This window comes from Mobula hypostoma, chromosome 19, assembly GCF_963921235.1.
Source record: "Mobula hypostoma chromosome 19, sMobHyp1.1, whole genome shotgun sequence".
Lineage (NCBI taxonomy): Eukaryota > Metazoa > Chordata > Chondrichthyes > Myliobatiformes > Myliobatidae > Mobula > Mobula hypostoma.
In genome coordinates this window covers 48,346,878-48,363,197 of record NC_086115.1, presented here as the reverse complement: position 1 = coordinate 48,363,197, position 16,320 = coordinate 48,346,878, and the positions used below count along the sequence as shown (strand labels likewise).

Below are 16,320 nucleotides of genomic sequence, written 5' to 3'. Positions count from 1 at the left end.
GGAAGAAGAACAGTCGACGTTTTGGGCTGAGACCCTTCATCAGGACTAACTGAAAGAAGGGATAGCAAGAGATTTGAAAGTGGGAGGGGGAGGGGGAGATCTGAAATGATAGGAGAAGACAGGAGGGGGAGGGATGAAGCTGAGAACTGGAAAGTTGATTGACAAAAGGGATACAAGGCTGGAGGAGGGGGAGGATCATGGGACGGGAGGCCTGGGGAGAAAGAAAGGGGGAGGGGAGCACCAGAGGAAGATGGAGAGCAGGCAAGGAGTTATTGTGGGAGGGACAGAGGGAGAAAAAAAGGAAAATAAACAAACAAATAAATAAATGAGGGATGGGGTAAGAAGGGGAGCAGGGGCATTAACAGAAATTAGAGAAATCAATGTTCATGCCATCAGGTTGGAGGCTACCCAGACGGAATATAAGGTGTTATTCCTCCAACCTGAGTGTGGCTTCATCTTGACAGTAGAGAAGGCCGTGGATAGACATATCAGAATGAGAATGGGACGTGGAATTAAAATGTGTGGCCACTGGGAGATCCTGCTTTCTCTGGCGGACAGAGCATAGGTGTTCAGTGAAACGGTCTCCCAGAAAAAAGTTATTATTTTTTTCCTTTTTTTCTCTCTCTCTGTCCCTCTCACAATAACTCCTTGCCTGCTCTCCATCTTCCTCTGGTGTTCCCCTCCCCCCTTCTTTCTCCCCAGGCCTCTTGTCCCGAAATTCTCTCCCTTCTCCAGCCTTGTATCCCTTTCGTCAATCAACTTTCCAGCTCTTGGCTCCATCCCTCCCCCTCCTGTCTTCTCCTATCATTTCGGATCTCCCCCTCCCCCTCCCACTTTCAAATCTCTTACTAGCTCTTCTTTCAGTTAGTCCTGACAAAGGGTCTCAGCCCGAAACGTCAGCTGTACTTCTTCCTTTAGATGCTGCCTGGCCTGCTGCGTTCCACCAGCATTTTGTGTGTGTTGCCTGAATTTCCAGCATCTGCAGAGTTCCTCCTGTTTGCATCTGTTGAGTATCTTGTGTTTATGTCCTATGCATCTACCAAGATGATAAATTTAATAACTTATCCAAATGATGGCATCCCTCTAACGTTGTGCAGACTCTCATTAATGCTTTGAAATGTCAACTATATTAATCAGTACAAGGCAGAATAGCAAGCACGAAAACAGATGCTCTATTTTTGAAAGCTTTGATTAAAAAATATCAACTTCAGGAAATAATATGCTGAAGAAAATGTTAGTAGGGCATTTTTGAATTTGCCAATATTGATTACTTTCACAGTTAACATGTACATGTGGAGCAGTCTGTGCCCTACATGATTAATAAGGTACCAAGTAAAATTTAAATGACATAATATCAGGAAATGAATGTAGCCCTTCCTCTTCCATCTGGGAAATGAGTCACTGCCTATTACAGTGTGTTCAGCAGGATCAGTGGGAACTCCCACAGAATTATTTACCCTGTTGCATTAAAGGAATCCACTCGAAATGAAGAAAAGGTGAAAGGCAGAACAGTTGTTCTGCAATATTATTAAGTATTCAAGCTCTCAGCTGGATTTTTTTAAAGCAGGATTACTTCATATATAGCACCATCTGTTTACGCCTCAGTGTGAAATCTGACAGCCCAGTCATTACAGAGCAGCCAGAAAATGATGAAACAGTGGGAAAAAATCAACTATCCAAACTAATTATGAAAATCAATAAAGAAAATTTGAAATCAATGTAACTTGCAAAATGCTTCAGCAAAGCAGACAATTTGTGAATATTTATCTAATATTTAACTCCTGATCCTCACTTCCATTTAGGAACCCTGAGCTACTGATCTTTGCTATTTAACTTGTAACCCCCAACTAGATCACATAACTCCTCCCCAGTAGATACCTTTGCAAATACTGCTTAGTCTACCACCTCTCCCTGACACTGAATTGGAATACTTGATTAGGCTGCCATAACCCATAGCTCTTTGTTGTCAACATCTAAAGATCCTTGACAGCCAAACCCTTTTCTAATGACCCTCAATTTAGCTGCCTAGTTTCGGAGAACCTCATCACTTCCAGGATCCAATAACCTTTGACCCCCATACGGGGCAGCACGGTGGCGTAGTGGTTAGCACAAGGCTTTACAGTACCAGCGACCCGGCTTTAATTCCCCCTGCTGCCCGCGAGGAGTTTCTGCGTTCTCCCTGTGACCGTGTGGGTTTCCTCCAGGTGCTCTGGTTTCCTCCAACAGTCCAAAGACATACTGGTTGGTAGGCTAATTGATCATTGAAAACTGACCCGTGATTAGGCTAGGGTTAAATTGGGGGACTGCTGGACAGCACAGGTTAGAGGGTCAGAAGGGCTTATTCCACACTCTCGCTCAACAAATAAATAAATAAGCAGATAGATAAATAGATAAATAAATAAGTAAACAGACAGGTATACAAACAAATAAGCAAACAAACAAATAAATAAATAGATAGATAAATAAACAAACAAATCAATAAATAGATAGATAGATAAATAAATAGATAAATAAATAAATAATTTAGAAAAATGCAACCATTCCAAATCTATATTCCATCATGCTGAGCTTCAGGCAAAAGCCTTAGTCCCTCCAGGGCTAATTTGGAAGCACACAAAACCTGGATCTGATTTAGAAATATTATTTGTGGGATAAATGTTGCCCAGAGCTCGAGGGTTACCTTAAAAAAAACACCAAAGGATCTTTTGTCTCCACAGAAAAGAGCAGAAGGTATCCTAAATTAAAATCTCAAATCAAATGGAACACTTGTAAGAGTGCAGGAGACTTTCATGTGCACTAAAGTGTCAGGCTAGATTTTTGTGCTTTCATCCCTGGAGGAAACTTCAGCCAGGAGTTTTTGATTTAAACTTGAATGGTACTAAATGAGTCTCAGGTAATGCATTAAACTGAGTTCTTTTCTCCCTTCTTAAATGGATGTATAATATCCCATAGGACTTTACATCGAAGAGTTGGGGAGAGCTTCTGGTAGAAAGGCCAAAGCTATCAAAATGAATATCTGGAAGTATTACATCATTATTATTTGTGAAACCATACTGAGGACTAATTGGCTGCAGTGATTCCATATTAAATAACAGTGGCTTCACATTAAAGGCATTTTGTTGGATGTGAGGTGTATTTATACACCATGAAACTTCTGTATTTACTCAGTTTCTTTTATTTAGATTTATTTTTCTTTCCTCTTTCCTCTTTTTCTCCTTCATTCACTTTAGATTTATCTAATAATTAACCATTCTGCAGATGAAGAAGGGAATCATTGAGGTTGAGACAACAGCACACATGAATCATACAATATTTTCCTTTGTAACACACACGAAACGCTGGAGGAGCTCAGCAGGTCAGGCGGCCTGGACTGAGAAGGAAGGGGGAAGACTCCAGAATAAAAAGGTGAGGGAAGAGGAAGGATGATAGCTAGAGGGTGATAGGTGAAACCAAGTAGATGGGAAAGGTCAAGGGTTGGAGAAGAAGGAATCTGATAGGAGAGAAAGTTGATCATAGGAGAAAGGGAAGGATGTGGTGGTCCAGGGGGAAGTGATAGGTAGATGAGTAGAGGAAAAGGACTGAATGGGCAATAGAAGTACAGAGGAGTGGTGGGGGTGAAGAAATATTTTACCAGAAGGAGAAATTGATATTCATGCCATCAGGTTGAAACTACCCAGATGGGATACGAAGTGTTGCTCCTCCATCCTTTCAGTTCTTCATAGATGACATGCAGACTGGCATTTATAGCCCATCCCTAGTTGGTCTGGAACTGAGAGACTTCTGAGGCCATTTCAGATGACAGTTAGGAGTCAAATATACTGCTTTTCATATTGTCTATTTCTCTGAAGGTAAGCTTTTTGCAACTATTTTTTCATTTCATGGCTACTATTACATGTGTGTTCTTTTCTCCTCCAAATTCCAGTTGATATAATTAGCTGTATTTAAATTTGCTCAGATGGTGTGGAGTAAATTCATGTCTTTGGATCAGTAGTCAAGACTTCCAAATGATTAATCCATTAAGTATAGCACCTAGAGTCATAGAACACTACAGGACATAAATGGATCCTTTAGCCCATCTAGTTTGTGCCCAACCATTAATCTCCTTCATCCCACCAACCTACACCCGGACCATTGCCCTGCATACCCATCCTATCCAAATTTATTTTAAATGTTGAAATTGAACCCCCATCCAAGACTTGCACTGGCAGCTCGTTCTACACTCTCACCGCCCTCTGAGTGAAGAAGATCCCCCTCATGTTGCCCTTTCACTCTTCACCCATGACCTCTAATTCTAGTCTCACCCAGCCTCAGTGGTTAAAGCCTGCTTGCATTTACCCCATCTATACCCCTCATAATTTTGTATACTCTATCACATCTCCTCTCAATCTTTTTTCTGCTTTCTAGAGAATGAAGTCCTAACCAATATATCATTAAATTATTGTTGCCTTACTGATATAGTCCAAATCCAATGATGATGAGTGAGCAGATTTTTCCACTCCCTGTACCAACTATTTCTCACTGCCTTGCCCTATACAACTGTCCACATAGTGGTTCTCTTTAGTATGCAATCATGAAGATCTTCCTTGATCTTATTATCTGTACTGTTCAAAAACAAAAGATAAACCATTTCTAGAAGGGATCTTGTAAATTCTGCATACAATGATCACAGAATTCCAAAAGCTTTTATGCCATATTTTTGTCAGATCACAAATAATAGATTATGGGTTCGTAACTGTACCAATGTAGGTATACATATTGAATACTAAATATTAGTACTTTGTGTATTGGTAACCTTTTATCTAATCTTTAAAGAAAATAACAGACTGCTTAAAGATTAATAGTTTTCTCTTCCTACCACTTCCTAGAAACTGATTTTCTAACCAAAACCATGTTACTTCTCTGCAAAATAGAGACAGATATTTCTGCACATATAAAGAAGGAAATAAATCAAAGAACGAGTCATACTAGGCTGCTTTCATGTCTCTTAGAGACCAGCTTTAAAGTTGCCATGCAACCCATTAGCTACATGTCATGCATGCCGATGGAGACCAAAAAAGGAAGAGGAGTAAAAAGCACCTTTTCAGTGAAGCCAAGATGTCCAGTTGTGCACAGAGATTTGCAATTCTATCAAGTAAAATTATAGCGCTGATCTGATTTATGTAAAAGCTGAATTAATATGATTTAAGTATTTATTGATCAACAGCAGCCATTTCATTGATTTATGAATTTCATTACATCATTCTGCCTTCTCTACCAACATATATTTTTGCAGAAATGTGGTTTTATTTATCTTACAAGATCTCTATCTACTAGATGTGAAGAAATTGGTACTTTACTTCATACAATTTCTTCTTGATTCTCTGAAATTCAGTTTTGTGGCTCAGAAGCAATATTATTTGCTGAGCTGATAAGTTTCAATTCTATTCATCAACAAAGTACACTTCATTCACCTATTTAATTTCATTACCTTCCTCCAGACTCTTTAACAATATATAATGTCGCAAATTGAGAATGCAGACACTTCAATTTCTTCTTCATTCTCTAGAATTCATAGGGTGGTGTGAAGTTTGATCAAATGTTTCTTTAGAGTCTAAAAGCAATATTATTTGCAAAGCTGAAAAATGAATTCCATTACTAAGTATGTGGCACTAATAGGGCTAGTGAACATTTCCCAGTCGTCTTCATATTTTTGAATAGTTTTATTATTAATGGCAAGAAAGATTGAAAATAAATTATCTGATTTAATTTCTGGAACAATTTCTGTTTGCATGCACTCAGTGGCCACTTTATTGTGTATACCTGTATGTTAATGCAAATATCTAATCAGCCAATCATGTGGCAGCAACTAAATGCATAAAAGCATGCAGGCATGGTCAAGAGGTTCAGTTGTTGTTTGGACCAAACATCAGAATGGGGAAGAAATATGATCTAAGTGTCTTTGACCATGAAATGGTTGTTAGTGCCAGTTAGAATGTCAGAAACTGCAAATCTCTTGGGATTTTCACTCACAACATTCTCCAGAGTTTACAGAGAATGATGCAAAAAAACAAAAAAGGAGCATCCAGTGAGCAGCAGTTCTGTGGGTGAAAATAGTTTGTTAATGAAAGAGGTCAGACGAGAATGGCCAGACTGGTTCAAACTGACAGGGAGGCCACAGTAACTCAAATAACCACAACAGTGATGTGCAGAAGAATATCTCTGAATGCATAACATGTTGAACCTTGAAGTAAATGGACTGCAGCAACAGAATACAATGAACATATACTCAGTGGACATTTTAATAACTGAACGTATTTTGCTCAAGTATTGTCTGCAGGTTCCTTCAAATTACTTTTATGTACTTTTAAAGTTTCCTTTATTAAATGCAGCGTCTGCATTTTTTGCTTGTGTGTGATGCTTTGGATTTCCAGCATCTGTAGATTTTCTGGTGTTTGTGAACCAACAGGATGTGGTTTGCCTTGAGTAATCAAATTTTTACTTCAGTTTTCAGGGAACAAGAAATTGCTAAGAGTGAGACTTGTTTGGCGTGTTTAATTACAGCTGTGTTTAGTTGACCTTTGCTGGTGTGACAAGCTTCTGGTCTGGGCTAAGGTATCAAGCAACCAACCAGTAACACTTTAATTGCCATGACGAGTTTGAAATCCAGTTATCTTGGTTACCTGTATGTATGTTTCAGCAGCTGACAAAAAAAATGTAAGTGACAAATGTATACCAATAAAGCTTGAAAAGTGAGAAGAAAAATAAGCTGCTTTAAACTATACTATAGTGCAATTGTAAACAAAGTTTCATCTCAGTTTTGGCAGTGAGCATTGATACGAATTTAAAGCACCCTTGCTGAAACAGAAATCAGAACATTTTTCAGTCACTTAAATCTCATTTCAAATGGAAGATGTAGAACATTAGCAATTCCAAAGACAACGGGGGTTTTCTCCACAGATATTTTGCAATCAAGGAGGATGTATTCCTGCAGCAGCCAGTTCTCACTGTATATCCCAAAAGAGCATTTCTGCTCCTTCAGAGCCTGCAAAAAAAAACTTCTGTTGCTGCTTGATAGCTTTCCACTAAGTCAAAATGATATTTGGCTTGTGATGATATCCCTGAGAACCCACATGTATATATTGAAAGGATCCCCATTGGTTTTATGTAGGTGGCCTTGATGGCTACAGTGCAAATTGTGCAGATTGAAAGATGGAGGAGAAAAATGATACACTTGATTCTGCTTTGCTAAAGTTCCTTAAGGGATATTGAATAGAGATTATGGAGACAAATAAAAGAAAGTCTGTGGGAGTCCAACTGCACCTCATGGAATGTGAATATGCAAGATTTTCTTTTAGTGACTCCTTGCAACTTTCCATGTGGACTTTTAAACTTCTTTTTCACATAGATATCACAGACTGAAATAGCGGAGAGTTGAAAGAAATGAAACTGAACACAGCGGAACCCAGGGATTTGAAAGCGGAAGGCTTTTCTAAAATTTGCACAGTTTGTCTTCTTTCGTCCATTGTTCGTTTATGTATATCTTTCTTTAAATTCTATTGTATTTCTTTTTCTTTTCAATCAATGCCCGAAAGAAAATGAATCCCAATGTAGTATATAAGAACGAATGTGTACTTTGATAAAAAATTAGTTTCAATTTGGTTTTATTAGGTGTAAATTGACCAATTATTTTCATCCTTTTGCTGACAACCCATCCCAATGACCTCCTGTTTAACCAGAGCAAACGTCCCCACAGACTGCCACATCCTCCCTCAGCTACATCAAAGCCAGATCTTCAATAAGTGTGAGTGATAAGTGCAGCAGCAGGCAGACATCTCCCAGGGACAGGGCTGATTACTCGAGATCTAGCTTAAATAATTATACCATCACCATCTCCAACATCCTTGGTAGATGTCAAGAAGCAGAATAATCTGCCTCGTTTACAGACATGACATAAAGAAGCACTGAACAAACAACAACAGCACACAATGGGGGATGACCACGTCAGCTACTGCCCAGGTCTTAAAGAGTAGCCTCATGATAACCCAGTAAAGATCATGCACCTCAGTGAATTACACTCATTTGATCTCAATTAGTAAGGCCAGACACATAAATGTCATTGTCACTTTTATACTAAATTCTTATTTACCTCTGACCTGAAGTCAGCATGATTAGTGACCCAAGGAGCAATATGTAACTGGTCACAGGTGGCTGCGTGTGACATTACCAATCAATATGGGTGGCTGATCCACACCAGAATACATGCAAATTCAAAGTTCAAATTCAAAGTACATTTATTATCAATATATGTATACATTATACAACCTTGAGATTCATTTCCTTATAGGCAGCCACAAAACAAAGAAACCCCAAAAAACCCCATTTTAAAAAACAGACCATCAAACCTCAAAGCATAGAGAAACAAAAATGTGCAGCAATAAAAGTTAGCGAATAGCTTTGAGCACGGAAGTTTTACACAAAGTAGTGGGTCCACATTTGAACAAGAAGGGTCTAAGCTCAAAATATTGGCTGTCTATTCTTTTCCAAAGACACTGCCTGGCTTGCTGAGTTCATCCAGCATTTTGTGTGTGTTGTGATTAAATTTTCTGTGCAGAATGGGGAAATTGAGTGTGGTATTTTGATAGAGCAACATATGCATTTTTGTATGTTGCTTGGATTACCAGCATCTGCAGATTTTCTCTTGTTTGTGGTATTTTGATGGCCAGTGGCAATGGTGATGGAAGTTGCTGTGACTGTGCATCACATGGGGAGGGGATGTCAAGGGTAGTGGCTGTATATTGCGAGTGTGGGGTGGGGTGGGGGGATTATAGATGGGTAGAACACAGCCTGGCTGAGGGGATCATAGCTGAGGTGAGGGGGCTGCAGGGACTGGCATGTTATTGGGACATGTGCATCCAAGAAAGAAGATGAGCATTCGAATTACCTTGCACATTCCCTAACGTGGCTCTGCATTTTTAAGATCATGTTGTCCGAGGAGCCTTGACAATTGGTGCCCTGGGCCAACAGGGTTCAAGTAGTCAAGCATTTCTCAAACTGAACATCATTCTATGTAGCTTTGATATTGTTTTGTTTGGGAAATCATTGTCTAATTGCAGAGGACTGAAAAGAAGAAGTAAGTGATATCATTTCCGGGCACATATAATTTAAAGACCATGAGTATAATAATTGTATTTACCACATATTATCAGCAAAATAAAAAAAATATATGTTTTAACACTAAATTTAGCAGCCTGTGCCCAAACTCCCACTTATCTAATTTTCCTATGCATGCTGACCCACGTAGGTTCTTCGCTGATCTCAGTGATTAAAGCGTTGAGCAAGATTGAAATCAATGCGATTGAGAGCGGAAAGTGAGTGGGTGTTCAGCGCCTTCTGCCAGCATTTGACCAGTCTCCCTCTCCCTGTCACTCGCTGCTGCTGGACGAACGCGCAGGAGTCTTGGGTCTCAGACACGATTTGATTGGCATGATTTGTGGTTTGGACTCATTTTTAGAGAACGTACAGCTCATGTTATTTGTGCTTCTGGTTTCTGGTTACACCTTTTCTATTGCTATCTTGCGCCACGTTGGTCGGGGCACTTCAACTCTGACTGGCTCTGCGGCCTACAGTCAAAAAATGACACAGCGCTAAACTGAACTGAACTAAACTACTCTGAACATTCCTAGAGTGTGTCAAGGATTCAACATTTGCTATTTCATATTCTGTGTACTATTCACTTGTTTTTTGCTATTTGCATGATTTGTTCTTTTTTTTGCACATTTGATGTGTGATGCTTTTTTTGAATGGGTTGCATGGCTACCTGTAGGAAGACAATTCTCAGGGTTGTAGACTGCATACATAGTTTCATAATAAATGTCCTTTTGAACTTTCATACTATGTAGTAATCTGTTCCAATACCAAGAACTTCTTAGATATTTATGTTTCTCCAACTTTGCACTCTTGATTCTGTTAGTATCCAGGCATTGACCAGTAACTGTACAAGTTGGATATAGGATTAGATATTGAGAGGGTTCAGTGACAGTTGCCTAATCATCATCAAATTATTATTGATTTTGTTTGGTAGACTTAATGCATATTGGGAAATTGCTTTACATATTACAGCCACATATCAAAATCAGTAAAAAGAAGAGGTCCATTCATCTAAGTTATCATCAAACTTATATCATAGATATGTACCAACCCAATGTATAACTAAAAAGAATAAACAAATTTTTTTTGCTGTATTTCTCCAACAATTTTCATCCCTTATTTCTCTCAATTCTGTCAATATAGTATCAGGTATCCTATGGTACCTCACATCAACACAGTTTAACAAAGAGTATTGGCGGGTGATTCCACCGTGGTGGCTGGAGGTATGTGGAAAGGGCAAGGTGAGTGGAGTATATCACAGAATAACTTACTGTTTTCCACTGAGATTCACTGCATTGCAGTCACGAGCAATAATCCTGACTACATCTTTAAAGTGACAAAGTCAATTACAGTCTGTCAGAAACTTATCTTTCTATGCCAAAGTTCAAAGTTTAAAGTAAATTTATTATCAAGGTACATATATGCCACCATATACAACTCTGAGAATCATTCTATTGTGAGCTTATTCAGTAAACATAGTCATAGTCATACTTTATTGACCCCAGGGGGAAATTGGTTAAAACCCATAGAATAGTAACCATAACAGAATCGATCAAAGACTGCACCAACTTGGCCACTCAGCCAGAGTGCAAAAGACAACAAGCTTTGCAAATCCAAAAAGAAAGAAATAATTATCCCCTTTGGTTCAAGAGCCTGATGGTTGAGGGGTAGTATCTGTTGCTGAACCTGGTGGTGCAAGTCCTGTACGTTCTTCCTGATGGCAGCAGTGAGAAGAGAGCATGTCCTGGGTGGTGGGAACACAGACTGAAGACTTAATGCATATTGGGAAATTGAATTTGAATGTCTCAATGGCTCATTTAGCAAACTCATCCCACAGTGTATTTAGAAAAACTAATTGCATTAGGTGCATAGGGCTAAAGTAATTGTAAGAACATGATAAATATCAATTTAGTTGTGTAAAACACACCTGAAAAAAAGTACTTAATGGTCCAATTGAGTAATTTCCTAAAATGCATGAGGGTTCCCAAACAATTCAGCAAATGAAATAGCTCCTTTAGCTTATTTTCTTTAACTTGACAAACTGCTTATAATATTTAAAATACTATTGTCTTTCTTTTTATTCAATATTTCACATCCAAAAATTGTGTCTCAACTTCACATACGCCACATCTGTAATAGGAATTTCTCTTCTCTTATTGCTATCCAATTACACTTACAAGGTTTCAAGGATCTTACCCGCAGCGTGAGTACTTCTGACAAAGTTTTCTTATGCTTTGTAGTGAGCGCTGTATCAGTATCAGATACTGTCTCAATATCTTCCCCTTCATTTTCAGTAGAAGATCCTGTAAACTTTGCCGTCATACTGAGGGTGAATTTTTCTTGGCTTTGTTTCAAAGTGCTTTTCTTCTTTCCCCATAAATCAACATGACTGTTGGGAAATTTCATATCAGCTGTGAAGAAAATCTCACATTAATTCATGCAAGTACTGTCATGTCAAGTCAATATGTAGCAAACATAAAACAGTTTGAAATACAGCATTCTTGAGAAAATGCTGTGAAAGAGTGCACCTAAGTCACAGAAAGAAAATTCAATCCTCTGCTAAAAAGATAAATTTCGATAGTTCACTTAGAAATGGTACAATTTTTCTGGGAATTGATATGATGAGTTGACATGCAAAAATTAACCACAAGTACAGTGACATACTACCAAATGCCTGCTGGCTTCATTACATACTGAATTCCTCTTCCAACTCTCAGGGAATCATGGTTGTGCTGTTGGGGGAGAAGTTGGTGAATGTAGAGGGGAAAATTTACTGATATTTTCACAGAGCTAGATTGCTTAGGCAGGATTTGGTGTTTTTAGTCAGGGAATGAGGGAAATAGGAACTCTGTCTGGAAATCAGTCAGATTGAGAGGCTTGACTCCCAGTCAACAGGAAAAGCCTGGAAGAAGTTTGGTGGAGCCCAAACCTTCAGCATTCAGAGGTGCAATGCCTGAGCCCAGGAATGGGAATACCCAGTCTGGAGTTGGGGAGAAACTTGATTGATGCCGTATTTGCCAAACCGTCAAATAAAAGAAGTGTTAAATTGAATAGAGATTAGATTCTTATTGAAAACAATCACATGAATGGACAATGACCATGATTGATTTTCCAGAATCTTCAAAGATACTAAACTCACCCATCTAATTGGTTATTCTTTTCCTTATCTAGTTGTTACCAAGCAATAGTGTTTGTAATTTGCAGTTTGCAATTGGCTACAACCATTGGTAATTCTAATCATTATCCATTATAATAAAGAAGGCTTATTATTTGATCTCATACTTGCAGTACTTTGAGCAAAATATTTGCAGATCCTAGAATTCTAACTCAAAAACAGAAAAATCCTGGAACCACTCAGCAGATCAAGAATGATAGTGAAAGGAAAGAGTACAGGAAAAATGCGTGGTGGTGGAATCCCACTGAAGATGGCATAAATTGCAAATAATGCAAATGCCAGTGGAGTGGAGAGCAAGGACCAAAGAAAAAAACTTCATTCTTGTTCTGGCGGGGAAGTGAGTAGGTGAGAGCCGAAGCAGCCAAATGGCCTGATCCTACTTGTTCCAAGTGTGGGAGTCAGGGGGATGTCTTCAAGAGGATTGACAGCTTTATCTTCAGTTGTTTTCTAGAGTACAACTTGATTATTTTGTTCCAAGTGTGGGAGTCGGGGGGATGTCTTCGAGAGGATTGACAGCTTTATCTTCAGTTGTTTTCTAGAGTACAACTTGAGATTACATGTATACTTTGCCAAAGGGAGATAGCTGAATTTTCTGCTCCAGGTATTACCTCCCATGGTAAAAAGACTCCTACAATCCTTATTGTTTTACCACATTTTCTCCTCCATCCCACAGATTCTCCCTTTTGCATGGGATATTTGTTCTTAGTGTCTCTTGCTCTTTGATTCTTGTATCAAACTTGTTACTTTATACAATTTCCAAATGCTGTGGATTGAAATAATCCTCCAATTTCTTCAAAAGTTCAGGAAACACAGTATTGTTGGCTTTCTTTGAGGCTACCAGATTAGTTAGCATGTGATAATTCCACGAGCAAATCTTCAACCACTGAAGAGACTTTTTTTAGTCCTATCTAGTATTTTACATATGATCCTCTATTTCCAAAACATAATTTGCTTACAAGAATAGTTCTATTCTCTGCCTAAATGCTGTGGAATATTCAAATATTCACATGAACACTGCTGTACGTCCAAGAATTATAGTGTTAAACAGCATGGAAACAGGCCTCCTGGCCCAACGAGTCCAAGCTGACCATCTACTTAGAGGAATCATTCATAAACCCAGATTTTGAAATCCTGTCTGCAATTGTGCCATTACTATGTTTCAGCAATCAAGACTTCTTTGCACTGCGTTCAGGTTTCTTGTGTTTTGTTTTGCTTATCAGCAGTCCTTAACAACCGAAGTATTTTCACTGAGCAGGACACACAAGTTTCCAGACCCTCTGGGCTCCAGAAATCATTGAAACTTTGACATTTCAGCCACTGTCTCCTCTGCATCTGTGGGTTTTGCAGCTTTTGTGGCCTGGGATGACTATCCTTGATGCCCAGGAGATTCAAAGCATGATATTTTATTCCTCTGACCTTAGGCATTCTGTCTTCCACCTTAATATATTCTCTAATTATTGAGTTATACTGGGAAATCGTCGAAGTGTCACTGTGACTTATCAATGTGAATTGGTGGTCACTGCACTAATAAACTCCAGAAGAGACCGGGAGTTTAAACTACAGAGCAATACCCACAAAACGCCCGAGGAACTCGACAGTTCAGGCAGCATCTATGGAAGTGAATAAACAGTTGATGTTTTGGGCCAAGACCCTGCTTCATAAAGCCATAGAGAAGTACAGCACAGAAACAGGCTCTTTGGTCTATCTAGTCCATCCTGAAAACCGTTTAAATTACCCACTCCTAATGACCTGCAAAGGAAGAGGGAAGATGCCAGTGTAAGGTGGGTGGTGGGGAAGATGCACAAGCTAGAAGGTGATAGGAGAAGCCAGGTGGATGGGGGCGGGATGAAGTAAGAAGCTGGGAGGTGATAGGTGGGAAAGGTTTGACTAGAGAAGAAGGAATCTGATAGGAGAGAAGAATGGACCATGGGAGAAAGGGAAAATGGAGGGCACCAGGGGACGTGATAGCCTAGTGAGGAGAAGAGGTAAGAGGAGGCCAGATTGGGGAATTAAAGCAAAGAGACTTCCCTCCATAATTCACTTGTTCATTCGTCCTTCCATACTAATTTGCTCCTGGTACTTATCCCTGCAAGAGGGAAAAGAGCTACACTCGACCATTCTCTTCCTCCCTTGCCATCATTCAGGGCCCCAAGCAGTCCTTCCAGGTGAGGTGACACTTTGCCTGTGAATCTCTGGGGTCATCTACTGTATCCAGAGCTCCCAATGAGGCCTTGTCTACATTGCTGAGACCCAACATAGACTGGGGGAGCCCTTTGTCAAGCACCTTCATTCTATCGGCAAAAATCAGGATTTCCTGGTAGCCAATCATTTCAATTCCAATCTCCATTCCCGTTCCAACAAGTCAGTCCATGGCCTCCTCTTCTCTTCTGCCATGATGAGGAGACTCTCAGGTAGGAGGAGCTACACCTTATATTCCATCTAGGTAACCTGCAACTTGATGGCATGAACTTCAATTTTCTCCAATTTCTGGTAATTTTCCCCCTCCCCCTTCACACTTCTTCATTTTCCCACTCTCCCCAGCATCTTGTGTGTGTAGTTTGCGTTCTTATTTCTTCTCCTCACCTGCCTATCACCTCCACCAGGTGCCCCTCCACCTTCTCTTCCTCCAATGGTCTAATCTTCTGTCCTATCAGATTCCTTCTTCTCCAGCCCTTTACCCTTACCACCTATCCCCTCCTAGTTTCTTACTTCATACCCCTTCTCCCACCCACCAGGCTTCACCTATCACTTTCTACCTTGACCTCCTTCCTCACCCTCCACCCTTTTATTCTAGCATCTTCCCCCCTTCCTTTCCTGCCCTGATGAAGAGTCTCAGCTCGAAACATTAACCATTTATTCATTTCCTTCGATGCTGCCTGACCTGCTGAGACCCTCCACCATTTTGTGTGTGTTGCTCTGAATTTTCAATACCTGCAGAATCTCTTGTGCTTTAAAATACATGCTAACACTTTAGTTAAGACTAAAAATAATTACTGCATGTACTACATCACATGTACAATTACGTCATGATATCAAGTGACCTTATGGAATTGGATTGGTTTACTACCTGCCTAAATGCTGGGGAACATTCAAATGGCCAAATTCACACAAACATCATAATGATTCCATATAATACAGTATACAAGCAGGCCCCTTGTTCCAGTACAAGGCTGGATCCTCAGTACTACCCCCCCACTCAAGACTGTGCGGCTAGATTCTGCTCTAATTCCATCTCCGAGTTTGCAGATGATACCACTGCAGTGGACCCTGTCTCAAATAACAATGTGTCATAGTCCAGGAAGGAGACTGAGAGCCTAGTGACATGTTGTCATGACAACAGCATTTCCGTCAAAGTCTACAAAACAAAAGAGGCAGCAATCAACTTCACAGAGGGGGTGATGCACATGCTCTTGTATTTGTCAACGCTGCTGGAGCTGAGAGGGATAAGAGCTTCAAGTCTTTAGGAGTGAACATCACTCGTAGCCTGTTCTGGCCCAAACCTTGCTGATGTCATGACCAAGAAAGCTCATCAGCGTAACACACATAAAAGTTGCCGGGCTCACGAAGGGTCTCAGCCTGAAATGTCGACTGTACCTGTTCCTAGAGATGCTGCCTGGCCTGCTGCGTTCACCAGCAACTTTTATGTGGGTTGCTTGAAATTCCAGCATCTGCAGATTTCCCCGTGTTTGCGTTTTTAAGCTCATCAGCGTCACTATTTCCTCAGGAAATTAAAGAAATTTCACTGTCATCAATTTTTATGATGTATTATACAAAACATCGGATCCTGGGCCGGGGGGAGAGGCATCGTGGGTGGTTCATACTGTGCTTTGCAACTTGACCCCATAGTAACACTATTTCATTTGGCTGTACACATGAATATTCAAGAAAGGTTGAATGACAATTAAATGAATTGAATCATGCTTGGTAAGGAAACAGCTCTGTCCATGGCTACAAGAAACTGCAGAGAGTTGTGGTCAGCTCATCATGGAAACCAGCCTTGCCTGAATACACTTCTCACC

The 16,320-nt window shown here is 39.9% G+C and overlaps 1 protein-coding gene across 3 annotated transcripts in view; it reads right to left on the bottom strand.

Moving 5' to 3' along the window:
• Positions 1 to 16,320, bottom strand: part of c19h10orf90 (chromosome 19 C10orf90 homolog) — a 233,506-nt gene that overhangs the window by 61,006 nt on the left and 156,180 nt on the right. For all 3 annotated transcript variants that reach the window (XR_010020935.1, XM_063071199.1, XM_063071201.1), the window contains exon 6: positions 11,323 to 11,537. Coding sequence is in view for 2 of the 3 variants with exons in the window: in XM_063071199.1 (XP_062927269.1) it covers positions 11,323 to 11,537 (215 nt within the window). In the remaining variant the exon portion in view is untranslated. The remainder of the gene's footprint in view (positions 1 to 11,322; positions 11,538 to 16,320) is intronic.